General features: G+C 33.7%; 1 protein-coding gene across 1 annotated transcript in view; it reads left to right on the top strand.

Annotated features, from left to right (window-relative positions):
- Positions 1-10,769, top strand: part of si:ch211-266k8.4 — an 80,150-nt gene extending 69,381 nt beyond the window's left edge. Inside the window, exon 15 of the mRNA XM_087312036.2 lies at positions 10,435-10,769. Coding sequence (XP_087168162.1) covers positions 10,435-10,528 — 94 coding nt within the window. The 3' untranslated portion in view covers positions 10,529-10,769. The remainder of the gene's footprint in view (positions 1-10,434) is intronic.
- The last annotated feature ends 5,111 nt before the right edge of the window (positions 10,770-15,880 follow it).

Genomic DNA, 15,880 nt, shown 5'->3' with positions numbered 1-15,880 from the left:
AATCCCTCCCACTTGAAAATCTCCGGGCTGCAATGATACCTACTTGCGTGTAGTTACATTTTTTTGAGAGGTGCATGTCAGCGTTGGTGTCAGCTACGGCGAGGGCTATGCGACCGTGCGAAGGCTGCGCTGAAGCATACGTATGCGCTTAACAAAGAAGTATAAATCAGCCTTAACACACCAGGTTCTATTTTTCTTTTTGATATTTGTTGCCAGTTAATCAGGAAGTGACGATGTTGTTCTCTTTGAACGGTGCTTTATTTGCAAATGTTTTACTTTAAACATTCAACAGTTGTGGACGACGTCATTTAAAAAAAGCCAATATAAATAGCTTATAAGCAAAAAATATTATATTTGTCTTTTTTACTACATGACTTTGTCACGATTTGACTTTTTTTTTGTCAAATGGGAAAATGGACAGCATTTAAACATTAATGCCAATAATTATTTTTCATGCTTGTTTTTCCACACAGTTTGGGAGTTTTCTTCAGTTTTAACCACTAACATAATAAAACACAAATTAAGCAACAAATATATACACTTTTAAAATACTTATTTACTTTTCATCCATATTTTAATATTTAGACTCTGTATCAGACATGACATAAAATTATCAACAAAAATATCAAGATGCACCAATATTATTCAAAATTTTCATCCGTATTTTAGTATTTACACCCTGTATCGGCCATGACGTAAAATTATCAACAGAAACATCAAGATGCACCAATATTAATTCAAATTGCTACTGTGACTAATTCATCTTAGTTCACACACCTGTGCTGTCACTGGAAAAACGGAAATATATATACGGCTTATCAGCCTTATGAGGACAAAAATAAATTATTGCACTTGCTTTTTTGGGCACTACCTTTGTCGCCCGTTTTAAATCCAGTGTCTTTACCCTCTGGAATCAGCCGGGAAAGCTGTAGGTGTGGCGGAAACATGAAGCAGAATCTCTGATCTCAGGTCAGTTGTGTCAGCAGGCTGTATTTAAACCTTAGGGCCCCAGGAGGCCCCATCCTGCCATTTTCACCTGCCCTCTTCTCTGGACGGAGCAAATGAGTCACAGCAGCTATGAAAACAAGCATCTGGCCTTTTAACATTTAACATCCACCTTCCTGGTGCCTTTGCGCTGTCCTTTGTAGCACTTGTAATAGTGTCAGGATAGACAAAACTTTCCTGGACTGCGACTTAAAGGTGGCTGCAGAGGTCACTTTCTTAAGTGTGTGTGTGTGTGTGTGTGTGTGTGTGTATGTTTCACAAACATGTTGTTCAGTTTTGGCATCACCTCTCTGAGAATTTAAATCCTCCGTGAAGCAATAATGCAGTTATTAAAAAGCAAGTTCCTGAAGTTGAATCCTTGCCAGGGACATCTTAATTGCTACTTCTAAGCGTACAAGTGGTCTTACTGCATTTTTGTATATTCAGGTTCATGGGGAATCAGGCGAATAGACACTGTTACACAGGCTAAATGACACTTTCTGCAAAATTCTGGGTTATATTTGGGCACACAATGTAAATACAATGGAGCAGTTAAGTTTAGTCTGAAAGTTTTGTTTTAGTTTTAGAGATGTGCATATAAGTTGTTTTGGTAATCAGATATAGTTTGCTTTGCTTTTTTTATTTGCTTTTTTTTTTCGTTGATATCTTTTGATTGTTGTTTATTTAGTTTTTTGAGGTTTCTCTTTTTTTGGAGGTTATTTCATTATATTATATATATAATGTGTGTTATTTCTACTTTTACTTCTTATTTCCTTCTTTCTTTTGTGTCTTTTTATATAATATATACACTCACCGGCCACTTTATTAGGTACACCAGTACTGGGTTACCTTTTGCCTTCGGAACTGCCTTCATTCTTTGTGGCATAGATTCAACACTGGAAATATTCCTCAGAGATTTTGGTCCATATTGACATTTTTACGTCCTTTTAGATGGTAATATTAAACTAAGAGTTTTTTGACATAACATAATAGTTTAGTGTGTGCGTGACCAATGGGCTGAGAAAGAAAGAACTGAAAACCAAATATCGCTGCTATTGATTATTTATTGCCCAAACTTCCAGGGAAAACCAGTAACAAAATATTATACAGTGAAAAAAATATTAACAATAAACAAACAATTATTTACCTGTTGGAGAGGAGGTGCTTAAAGAAATAAATTTAACAGAATGCATTAACTGTATTAAACAAACTAAACTAAATATCAAAAGCATGAAAATAAACATCTTCATCGTATCAAATATCTTAACTAAACTGCTTTACTACAGTGCACTCTTCTGAACCTAATAAAGTAATAAAAAAATGAATCTGAGAGTTGTTTATTGCACGACTTGCTCACTTTTACACCCTCCCTGAAGTATTACTTAAAAAGTATCAGTTAACGGAATGCGTTCACAAACAAAACACATTGCAATTTCAAAAGATTTTAGACAACAACATTAATCGCAAACCAAATAAAAACGCATTCTCTCAGACTATTCCTCGCAAGAGATACTGTCCTCTCAGAGACCCACAGAAATCAAAAAAAGAGTGAGAGTTAAACCACTAGAGAGAAAAAGGAGAGAGATCGCAATTGCAGTTTGGGTCGGCTTTTTAAACGCTACACTGACCAGCGATCATCAGCACGCAATGCGGATCCTCCAATGCCGTTCATACCTGTAACACACATAAAACGACTCACCCACATACATACAAACTCGCACACAAAAGCACGTTCTGCAGAGGAAAGTAACAGACATGATAGCATCACACAGTTGCTGCAGACTTGTCGGCTGCACATCCATAATGCGAATCTCCCGTTCCACCACATCCCAAAGGTGGTGCTTTATTGGATTGAGATCTGATGACTGTGGATGCTATTCGAGTACAGTGAACTCATTGTCATGTTCAATAAACCAGTCTAAGATGATTTGTGCTTTGTTGCTTTGTTTTTTGATTCCTGATTGTTTCTTTCTATTTATTTGACAGAAAATAAGTGAACAAAAGTTGGTTGTTGGTGTTGTTTGGAAGTCTATTTAAACTTTTTTTTAATTCTTTATTTTTGTTTTGCATTGTTTTCCTTTTGCTTAGTTTTTCCCCCTTTTATATCAAGTTTTCAAGTTGTTTTTTTTATATATTTTGATATATTTTAAGATATAAACTATTCTTTATATTTTCACATTACTACTACTTTTACACTCGCTTTCTACTTCTAAAGCTATTCGTTAAAGTTTTTTTTTTCCATTAGTTTTTTCCCACCACAGCTCACTATCATCACAAGCCCGGCCAGATCACTAGCATGCCTCTTTCCCCAATCATTTGACTACCAGACATCTCACCTCTGAACCAATCCTGCATGAGGAAAAAGCTCTTTCCCTGTTTGCCATGTGTGCGTCATGCTCTGTACAAGCAGCATAGACACATCTGATCCCGATCCCAAGCCACCGTTTGATCTTCCCCTTCCATATCTGGTTTCCAGGGGCTCCCAAGGGAAAGGATTACAGCATATCTGACAACCCTGACAATGCAGACAGTGATGGGATACATGGCTCTGTAGGTTCTGGCTGTTGGATAAGGGTGGCCTGTGTCATTCGCTCTGCAGTCATAGTTTCATAATAACACTGAGGATAGTTGATCAGGGAACTGCTGATCTTATCGGATCACATAAAGATTCAAGTGACCATGTTAGTGGTTGTGCTATAGATGTTACATAATAAGTGCTGGGATCGAATCCCAAGGGAAGCGTGTGTAGGATGAACTCCCATCATTAACAGCAGAACCCGAGTGGCGTTTACTTATTCATGGCTTTGCTCTTGATTTCCCAGCATCACCTGGCTGTCTCAAAACCACATCTGCCATAGCAGAGCTGGTCATTAGGGAATATCTTCTGCCTTTTTTGGAAATTTAAGTTCGTGTGAAGCTTATGAAGTGCATGGTCACTTGGTTCTTGTATATGCAAGTTAGATAGGTTAGCACTGGGACTTTTCATCATTCTTGCTTATGTGTGTTTTGAGATTTTATTCAACATTCGTGCCTAAGCAATTTTCACTGGAGCCCGGCAAATGTGCAAAATTACTCCTTGACATTAGTTGGCGATTAATGAAAAACAGAAATCCCCTAATACACACATTGGTCACTTAACTCTTCTTGTACTTGTTTTTTTGCACAGAAGACACCCTCATGCTTTATCTTTGTGTATTTATCATGTTAGCTTTTCCAGCTCTGTTGAACCTCCTCCACTACAGCACACAAACACTTGCTCAAAATGTATTCAGCTAGACTGTTTTGTGCTTGAGTGTTTTACTGTAACTTCCGCAGCTGAAAGCGTGTTAATTAAAAGCACCTATCGCATTGTTTTTTATTGGGTTGCATCAAACCAAAAAAAAACATGCCTGAGTTTTCTTATAACAACAGGGTGTGCACAGGGTCTTAAAAGTATTAAAAGTTGATTAAATCAATTATGAGAAAATTAAGGCCATAAAAAAGGTATCAAAGTCTTAATCGCGTTTTTACGAGGTGTTAAATTTTGTTCAAGTATTGTCCAAAGTGTTTGACTCTAAAAAAAAAAAAAAACATAAATATATTTATTTTCCTCCTAAAATGAACAACGACGCCCTCAATCCATACAATTTGTTTGGGCCAGGGCATGTCTGGCCTGGGTCCTCCCTCTGGATTATGTCACGTATTTTGCGACTAATGCAGGAAGGTTATGTGATGCTCTCCACATGTACAGTAGCAAAAACTTTGGAGCAAAACAGATGGCAAAATGGGAAAATTTTAGTTTGAGTAGTCCTGGTTGGAGAAAAATGAATTTAAACAATGGCTGAATCCTGTCGCTGAAAACAACCACGAGGCCTTCTGTACGTATTGTAAAAAGAAAATTAATATAGCGTCCACCACCAGCTACACCACTACCCAACGCGACAGTTGAACTTGTCAAAGCAGCTATGACAGCAACTAACTGTTTATTAACAACCACTTATTAAGTTAAAGGCTTGATACTGATTAGAACTTGAAGTGGCATTGAGACCTTAAAATATTCTTTAAAAAGTCTTAAATAGATAAGACTTTACCTTTAGAATTTCTGCAAATACTCTGAACAATGTTTTTCCTTTTATTCCTGGAATTATCCTGAAATTTTGCACACATTAAGGTGGCTGCTCCAGAGTTTAAGCTTGTGATATTCTATCAGATTCAGTACTGTGAAAATATGTAGGATAAAACTAAATGATGCGACACTGATACAATGAGGGATTGCTCCATATCAATAAGTTTCTGTTCAAAGGGATCATATTCTGATCTTCTGTTGACCTCATGCATTCATGTAATGCAAATTCGCATTCACCAACTTGGACTTTAGAATGAAGCAAAATAAATATGAATGGAAGTCTATGGGGTGAAAAGCACAATGTGACCCCATTTTTAGTGACCTTTGTTTAGTTACAAGGTGTTCAACCTCAACAATAATTGTACTTAAGCTGTGTTCACATTTTTAGTCTTGCCAAAAAATAAGCAAATTATACATTTAGTCCTTTGTTTAATTTTTATCACACTATCATTAAAAAAACTAATAATAATAATAGAAATAAAAAGAGTTATGTTTATTTTAATTCAACATGCTGTGCCCAACAGCAGTTAAGGTCTAATCTACATAGGCAAATGTATACACTTAAAAAAAAACCTCCAAGTGTTGCCAATTTAGCAACTTTGTCATTATAATTAACAACTATTCAGACCCTCTTAGTGACAATTTTTCAAAGTAGCGACTAGTGGCAAATCTAGCGATTTGTTTTTTTTTTTTTTTTTTTTTATATATATATTTTTTTATATAGATTTTTATAGTCCGAACTGTATCATTTCTAACGAGCTGCGGGTGATGCCGTCAGCCCCTCCCCTGCCTCAGAGCACTCACAGGCAGCCCAGCCCTTGTATACAGCAGTCTATAGCTAGACTATAGCTATACCTGCAGCCTGAGAGCAGATCACCCTTCTACGTACCGACGGCAAATGATTTAGCACCGCGAGCATGAGGTATTTTTCTTGCAACGTTACAGTCAAACCAATCAGATTCTCAATTTTTTAAAATTATCAATATAATTTGGCCGTTTATTATACTTTTCTTGTTTACAATTAGAGAGATTTTAGTGACAGTTTTGTACTTTCGTCTTCTGGGAGATTACTTCCAATTCCATATACATCTATATTAATACTGTATTCAAACAATACATTTGATTAAATTTACATGCATATATAAAGCCTAGTGCAAAAAACTGCCGTACGTGATGTCGTCAGTAATATTCAAATTGATGTATGATGTAGTCTAGCAACATTTAGCGACTTTGAGCAGAGCTTAGCATGCAAATTCTATCAAATGATTTTGCAGATTCCAATAGAATCGATGGATTCTAGTTCATCACAGCTATGATAAGACAACTGAGGAAAACGGAGTCTTTTTTTTATAATGGTGTCAACTTTAGATTCATTTAAATAGATCTGGTCCATGTTGTGTAAACATTGCAGTCATTTCATTTAAAAGCAAACCAATCTTTTCAGCTTTTTCGTCAACCTATTTGATGAATGCCAAGATTCATATAGTGGCATTTACACTTAGGTGGTGTTTACACTGATTTGTTTTAAAGGGGTCCTATTATGCAAAGAACACTTTTATATGGGGTTTAGACAGTTGTGTGGCAACAGTGTGTGAATATAACTTCTAATGGTAAAAATGTATTGATTACTTTTTTAAAAATCACTCTTGATAAAAAGAGTCTGCGGAAACAGTTTGGTTAATATTTTTCCTTTCTATGCATCATCAGAAGGGTAAAGCCCCTCCCATTAGTGACGATCTATTCCTCATTAGCATTGAACGTTAGTCTTGTTTTTGAAACTGACACATAGGCAGCTGTGACACATAGCTCCACCCTCTTTTGAAAAGAGGGCTGGGAGGACAATCTCATTTGAATTTAAAGTGACAGTCACCAAAATGTCACAATAAAGGGGCAGTTTAAAATGAGTTATAAAACATTATTTGTGAGGTATTTAGAGCTGAAACACTTTAGGGACATGAGAAACATATTTTACATCTTGTAAAAAGGGGCACAAAAGGTCATGTTTAAAACACACAAGTTTTATTATGGTTACGCCTGGTTTCCACACAACTCTGACATCTTCGACCCATGAAAAAGAGCATTTTGAAAACGCTGTTTTTTCACTTCAGTATAATTGGAGTGTAAATGGGTAGGTTGGAGAGGAATCGTTTTTCTGAAACGTAATAATCTTATTCTGGATGAGAAGCGTCTTAATTCTAAATTGCTGTTACAAAAAGAAAGTGCAGTGTAAAAGCAACTTTAATTACATAAACCACACTATCCTAGGAATTGCATCAGATATTTTGATTGAGACCAAACCTTCCAAGTGTGAAAACACCCCTACACATCCTATGGGATCAATATTTCTGGCCGCCCTGCACATCCATTGTCCAGTGACCGGCTCTGTCTCAATGGCTCTCTCAGTGCTGACAAACGGCTAAATCCAGCATGGCTAAACTCTTCAGGATAATCTGCTTAAACACAATTGCGACAGGCCGCAGAGAGAGTGCAGAGGAAAGCAGCTGGTCCATACAGACACACATGCAGCTTTATTTATACTCCCATCCGCAACTTCTCTGGCACTAGAGCTTGAAAGAGACACATTGTAATAAAGTGTTTTTAATCTGAAAGCATGCTTAGCACCAGTTTGCCACCGCTGCGCTTGTGTTGTCTGGACGTACTGACATGGAAGCAGATCGGCCCTTATTCATAGCTCCAGCTGATGGATTTGCGATGCTCTTTAGATAAAAAGAAACACTTTTAAAGCTTGATGTTGTGATGAAAAGAAGAACTATTAATCTGTCACAGAAACGTTTTTAAATGTATTGAATAGAGGATCAAAAATATGGATGTTTAGGGCACGTTCAGGTTTGTTGACTAAAATAAGCTAATGCAGTGTAATTCTCAAACATTCAAAGTTATTTTTATATTGTGCAAACAATTTTAAAAAGTTTGTCCCTTATTGGAGATAATGAATCTTTGGTGGAACTTAGTACTAAATTTCAATTGTTATAAAGTGAAATTATATTAATAATAATTTCTGTGCTGAGTAAATCTTTATATGCTTAATTTAATTTGGAATAATGTTTAATAAAGTTTTTAATAAGTAAAGTATTATTAATATAATGTAGTAGCAAGCCCTCTTCTGAATAGCTGATGAAAAAAAACACTTTGGATGGCCTAGTCAAAGTCCTGACCTGAACCCAATTGAGATACTACACACACACACACACAGTATTAATGATATAATTTAGTTATTAATTCTATATACACTTTGGTGAAGTATTAACATTTACTATGTACATGAAATTTTTGTATAAAATTAAATTTTTTTATGAATTTTCAATTATTGTTCTTATAATTATTTAATTATTTAAAAGGTCAATATTTATAATAAAAATAAAATATTAATTAATATTGTTTAAATATTAAATATAATAGTTTAATATATATGTTTTATACTTTTATGCTTGCATAATTAAAATAACTTTTAAAAATAATTAGGTGTTTGCGTTATGGAAATTTTTTTCTAGTATGTATGACTCAATGAATTTCAGTTCATACAAGACTAGAACAAATCCTTTCAACATTTTCAGTCCATACTTTTGAGTGTTGTTAAGTGCAAGATGATGTTCAGCGCAGGCCAAAGTGAACAGCACAGCAGGACAAACTGATATTTTGAGAGCCCCCGAGAGAAGAGAGAGAGACAACAAAAGGCGAGAGTGCTCTTGTTGCCTGAAGTAACTCTAGCTGCGGACACCTCATGCTTTTAGTCTTCAGTTTTGTCTAGCACAAGCTGCAGGGCCTATAAGAGATGTTGTTTTTATACTGTGGCTACATTTTAATTTAGAAGTTCACATAAGGCTACAACACAGAATGTGTCTAATTGCATGTGCTGTTTTGAATAGGAGTAGTGCATGGATTATTAAAAAGACTATAAAGTAAATTGCTTGATCCAAGTTGTGTGAAAAGCATGAGGTGTGCTTTAAAACCAGTGCAAACTAAATCATAATCCTACAGTACATTGGTTCGGTTGTCCTGCTGTTATTTAAGTTTTGTTTAACTCGTTACATATTGTTTTTTTGCACTATGTAATATACTGTATCTACTGTCTCTGATTTCCCCAAAATGTCCTTGTTTCAGCTTAAAATACCATACAGATCATTTATATCATGCTTTACATTTTTTTGGAAGCAAAACACTGTTTTTGTGTGTTTCTTCAAAATGCAACCGAGCTGGCAATCCCCGCCCCCTTTCCAGGATGGGGTGGAGTCTTTACAGCCTGGGTCTCAGATGCTTATTCTCAAGTCTGTTTGGTTTTATGTCTAGTGAGCTCATGTGAAGTTGCAGTTATTCATCTGCATTAAAGTTTATTAACAGCTTGCGTTAAAACCTTGTGTACTTGTATTGTCCTGAATGTTTAGCACTGTTTAATCTTAAGCATTCTAGTCTGTGTCATTGTTTTCTCTCATATCATTGTTACCTTACTATTTATATACCTTATAAATTGTGCACATCAGGAAGCCACTAATGGTTTGTGAGGTATTAAAATGGATTTTGAATACTCACTGAATTTGCTATAACAGTATACTTTGTGTATACTATAGGGATCGGCGGTATTGACTGTGCATTTTATAAGACGAGATATTTCTTAATGATACTTAAGATCTGTTTGTCACCAAATCCTAAGCCACAAAAGCCAATAGTCTCTGCCTTAATGAGTGATTCATTGAATTGTTCAATCAGACAATTAGTTCTATTCGCTTGAGTCCTCCTTTGCTTGGAAATGTGTTTAGTTTTTGGTCGTCTATTGTGTATAAAGTGTTTGATATGCAAAATTCATTATCACTGATGCTCTCTTGCTTGTGTAAAATTATTTAACACAAATGGCGATGTACAATGTGGGCTTCTGGTCCTACATGTGCTCACACGCTGTCTAAATGTAATATTAGGGTAATAAAAGCTTAATATTGAAAACGTGACATGCAACAAGTCACTTTCACATGAAAGTGCCCTTCAGATTAGTGCTCGCTGATTGGACATTGCGCATTGACATGTATTCAAGTACACATAGAGCCAGTTTAGAGAGTAGTGAAAAGAATCGTAAATGTAATTTTTTCATTTAAATACAAAAAAAGGTATTCATCCGTAAAGGGTGTACTGAATGGTTCAGTATTATAAGTATTGTGGCATCACTATTATTAACATTTACTATTTGTCTAGCTAACTATGTTCAAAATTATAAGTGAAAATGGGCTCGTACAAAGACTCTCCATTACCATCGTAATCATGCCACTCTCTCTCTGCAATTGTAGCTCAGAAAGTCGTTTTGACTTCTCTAATAGCTTCTCTGTTTGTAAACACAGGCCTGCTTCTAGACCACGTCTATCTCTGAAAGAGAGAAACTTCATCACATGTCCAACAACTGCAAGTCAAGTCCGAGAGTCACAGCTCATCTAAGGCCACACAGGACTCATCGTGGAACAAGGTGTGCTCACTCTATAAAACATCTGACAATTAAAACCCTGCTTAATGACTCTGCTAATGTCTCTGACAACATGTTGATAATATGCACTACAAATGGATGCTCACATATGAATGTTTTATTCGGAATATCCCATTAATAATTATGGGCATTTTCGTATTTTAATGTAGTTTTTTTTTTACAATCGTTTAATAAAATTTTTCATAATAAACGTTATGACTTGTCTTCAGTTTGATTACTGTAGATATTTTAGAGAAAATAACACCTGTTCAGTGGGAAAAAATGTTTAAAAGTTATTAATGTATGTTTTTTTAGACTACTATGTGAGTCTTTCTACTTCAAAATGTCATACAATAACATACAATAAATATTTTAAATAATTATAATTAAAATGACAAAAACAGCATGTCAAGCTTTTTTTTTATAAATGTTTATGTAATACTTTTACAAATACATTTCAAGTTGGCAGACAATGTTATTTAAATAATTTACTACTAGAGCTTACTACTAGTACTACTTTTTCTTTTAACACATTCTGTGTTAATTTCTTTTAATTTCCTCACCATTGTAAAAAAAACACCAGCTATGAATAATAAACAATAAGTTAATAATTATTAACAAAAAATAACTTTAAAAACTAGATTTATAAAAGTGTTTATCATGCAAGAGTGTATATATTTTTTAATTATTTATTTTATTAGTGCTCCATTTTAAAGAAATACTTTAAATATGTATTTATATATTATATATGAATATTTATTTATATATGTATTTATATATGTATTTATATATGTGTGTGTGTGTGTGTATATATATATATATATATATATATAATGTATGTATATATATATATATAATGTATGTATATATATATATATATATATATATATATATATATATATGTATGTATATATATATATATATATGTATATATATATATATATATATATATATATATATATATATGTATATATATATATATGTATATATATATATATATATATATATGTATATATATATATATATATGTATGTATATATATATATGTATGTATATATATATATGTATGTATATATATATATGTATGTATATATATATATATATATATATATATATATGTATATATATATATGTATATGTATATATGTATATATATATGTATATATATGTATATATGTGTATATATATGTATATATATGTATATATGTGTATATATATGTAGATATATGTATATATGTATATATGTATATATATGTATATATATATATATATATATATATATATGTGTATGTATATGTGTGTATATATATATATATATATATATTTATGTTTATATGTGTATATATATATATATATATATATGTATATATATATATATATATATATATATATATATATATATATATATATATATATATATATATATATATATATATATATATATATATGTGTTAAGGGTGGAGCCGAACCCGAATACGTTATTCGGAAAGGCACGAATAGCGTGTTTTTACGAATACTTGATTCGAACAAATACTTGAAAATTTATTTGTATTCGGGAGCAAGAAAAACACTATATCAAAAAGCAGCGTTTCCTCATGAGACCACAGTGCATGCCCGCGTAAGTGAGTGAGTGAGTGAGTGAGTGAGTGAGAGAGAGAGAGAGAGAGAGAGACACGCTCAGTGCAAAACGCGCCAAAGCCCGAAACTGAAAGCGAGACGTGACTTTTAAGGGACTGTTTCATATGGATTTATTAATCATTCTTACTGTTCAGTGATCGCAAACTGCCGTAGTTTATTAAAGACGCAAACCCTCACTGCACGTCAGCTGCGCGGCTTCAGCAAACCTCCTCATTCCTGCAGCACGAGGGCTTTATGATTGTTTATGCGCGCCAAAAGTGGCGGATCTGTTCGGTAAAATATCTGACAGCGTGTCACCGCATCCCTAAGGACTGTTTGGCGAAATATTTGACTGCATGTCACTGCATAACAAACGACTGAAACGATATAACTAGAGAAATCTCCACTGTGCCACTGTGCGTATGGCAAGCCGTTTTAGCATTTAAACCTTGTTCAGACTATCCATAAATATATTTAGAGATATCTCTAATTATATTTTGACTTGTCATAATTATAATTCAGATTGGAAATATCTGCAAATATATTATGACTGACTAGTCATATTCCTCCATTGACTTCCATTGAAAAATATTTGCAGATATCTCTAAATAAACAAACAAACAAACTTTGTGTCTTTTTTGTGGCTGGCAGATGATAATAGCAGGGCTGTATCTTTTAGTATTATATAGAATACTTTTGTTCTGCCAGATGTCCCGGGCAGGGTTTTATTTAGATTTATTTAGTTAATATTAGTTTTTGGAATTCTGTCCATTGGAAAGAAGTTCTTTCAGAGGAAGAACAGTTTTTTGAAGTATTATTTGTTTTTATTCTGTCTATTCAGTGTCCTTCAACAAGAACGGTGGTGGTGGGGTTCATAATATTCACAATGGTATTTTATTAGTTGTTGGTTTAACCATGGATGAGATAATGGCTTCTATGTTATTATCTTTTCAATGACATTTCTTATCACATGTTCAAAAACAACAACCAATATTGCATATCTATAATTTATATAATGGGTATAATTAAACAATACTTTCACTATAACGTAAATTAGAAGTGTAATAGAAAAAATATATATTTTTGCGCCATTTTGAATTTTACTCGAATACAAATACAAATACAAATACTTTTCCCCCCTCAACAAATACAAATACAAATACCGGCTGCTCCGCACATCCCTAATATATGTATATGTATAAATATATATATATGTATATATATGTGTATATATATGTATATATATGTATATATGTATGTATATGTATATATGTATATATATGTGTGTATATATATATATATATATATATATATATATATGTGTATGTATATGTGTGTGTATATATATATATATATATATATATATATATATATATATATATATACATATGTATGTATGTATGTATGTATTTATGTGTTTATATATATATATATATATATATATATATATATATATATATATATATATATATAAACTTTGTAACTGTTCTCCAGCTGTTTAATAAAGAAAGTTTCCCATTTGTTCATAAATAATAATATGATGATATCAAGATAGTAGTTTTGCTATTGTGAGTTTAATATTGTGTATTTCAGTGACAAGACCTGGCAGCATTGGTAGAGACTAAATGAACAGTGTGTTGTCTCTTGTGTTCCACATGCTGTAGGAGTAAAGTGACGACATACACAAACGTACAGCAGAGCTTGTGTTTTGTTTTGTTTTTGTTTTGTTGGCTTTAAGAGTGAGAGAGCGCGTGTGTTTTTTACGAGGGTGTGTCATACTGTCTGAGCGTCACGGCCCTGTAATTAACTGAGGTGTAGGTTTCAGGCGAGCAGCGGCACACGCCAGTGAACCTGCCACTCTTGTCATGTAACAGTGGACCAGCCGGTTTCTGTTTTTCTGTCAAATTTGGTTTTTATCTCTTTTACTGGTTGTGCTGCTTCATATTCCTTAAAGACCTTTTCTGTTTAAAGTCAACATAAAGCATTATTGTATTTAGTTAAATCTGAGGGGGAATTATCAACCAAGAATAGAAAACTTTTGTGAACATGCAAGCTATTCAGTGCAAGTTTTTGAGAGAAATTCTGTTAAAAATGTAATTTACTGAAAACGTAACGTCAAATGTTTTGTGTTTTCATTCTATAGGCATGTAGGAGTACTTGAAATTTAAAACAACAATAGTATTTGTAGCCCAGGCTTATTGAAGATGTGTGCCTCTGCCTAAATTTAGCGAAATGTAAAATACATCGCTCCGAGTACATTTTGTTGCATGTTTCAATGACAAATCCACAAGAGGGCACTGTTTTCATTCTTGATCATCTGAAATACATCACTTAGTATACATTTTATTGTACGATTCAGATACATGTTATCCATGTCAGATTTTCTAGCAAACCACTGACTGAAACTTCCCTAAACTCCACCAGTAGATGTGTTGAAATGTAAAATAAGTTGCTCCGTGTACACTTTGTTGCATGTTTCAATGACAAATCCTCAAGAGGGCGCCGTTTACATTCTTGCAGATCTGAAATATGTTGCTTAGTGTACATTTTTTGTACGTTTCAGATACACGTCATCCTTGTCAGATTATCTAGCAAACCACTGACTGAAACTTCCCTAAACTTCACCAATAGTGTTCAAATTTTCTCGGATCTGCGCATGCAACAAGTGGGTTGGACAATCTTTTGTTCTGACGTCACGACAAAATGGCTAAAGATTCAAATGGCAGGCAATTCATGTAAATGGCTGAGTTAATTCTTTTTTTTTTAATTATTTTGAGAGAGAGAGATAATAAACTTATACACGGTGCACATTCAGATTTTAACATTCACTAACATGATGTTATATACTGGATAGGTTAAAAACCATGGTGGGCTCTTCAACTTTTTACACACACAGGCACACACAAGATTAAAGCTGATAAAATGGACGACATGCATATAAATAACTAAAGTAAAAGTAAAGTTAATTCATATAACAATAATTCCAAAAATAAAATAATATCAAAGTAATACTAAATTAACACTTATTCAGTTCTCAAACAGCTCCATATTCACAAAATATTTGATAAGTTTGTGATTGTGTACCATTCTCTACTTGTCTGCTTGCTAAGTAAACATTAAGAACTGCGTAGGAAGGGCTTTATTCACACTCTGCCCGTGTGAAAAGCTGATTGATTATCCTGAGTTAGCCTTATCATTAGTCTTTGTTATATTTATTCACACAGACCTCACACTTTCACCGGCTGACTTCACTTAAAATGCAGTTGCACCCATCCAAAGTATCTTTAATGGCTCAAATTAACTTTAAACTGAACGTTACTCACCGAAAACCACTAACCACTGTTTTTACAACGTTATGTTTTGCTAGCACAGACACAATGACACTACAAATTAAAACTAAACATTTTAAAGTAGACCAGATTTTCTGAAGGGAGTTTTATGGTGCTTTCTATGCAAAGCTCTTAATTGGGGTGTTGTGGGTGTTTGGCAAGGCACTGCTCTACGGTTGCTAGGGTGTTTTTAGGCTATTGCTTTGCCTTTAAGTGTTCTGGTTGATGGTTTGGTAGTAGTTGATGGTTTTAAGTGTTCCCAGCTTCTTTTTGGCTGCTAAGTGCTTGCCATTGTACTCTGGGTGGTTGCTATTAGGGTTACTAGGTTTTTGACAAGGGGTTTTTGGCTAGGTTGTAAGTGGCTGTTAGATGGCTGTCAGG

Source organism: Danio rerio, chromosome 25, assembly GCF_052040795.2.
Source record: "Danio rerio strain M-AB ecotype USA chromosome 25, GRCz13ab, whole genome shotgun sequence".
In the NCBI taxonomy this organism is placed as follows: Eukaryota; Metazoa; Chordata; class Actinopteri; order Cypriniformes; family Danionidae; genus Danio; species Danio rerio.
The sequence above is the reverse complement of the archived record's forward strand: the minus strand, read 5'-3'. Positions and strand labels throughout refer to the sequence as shown.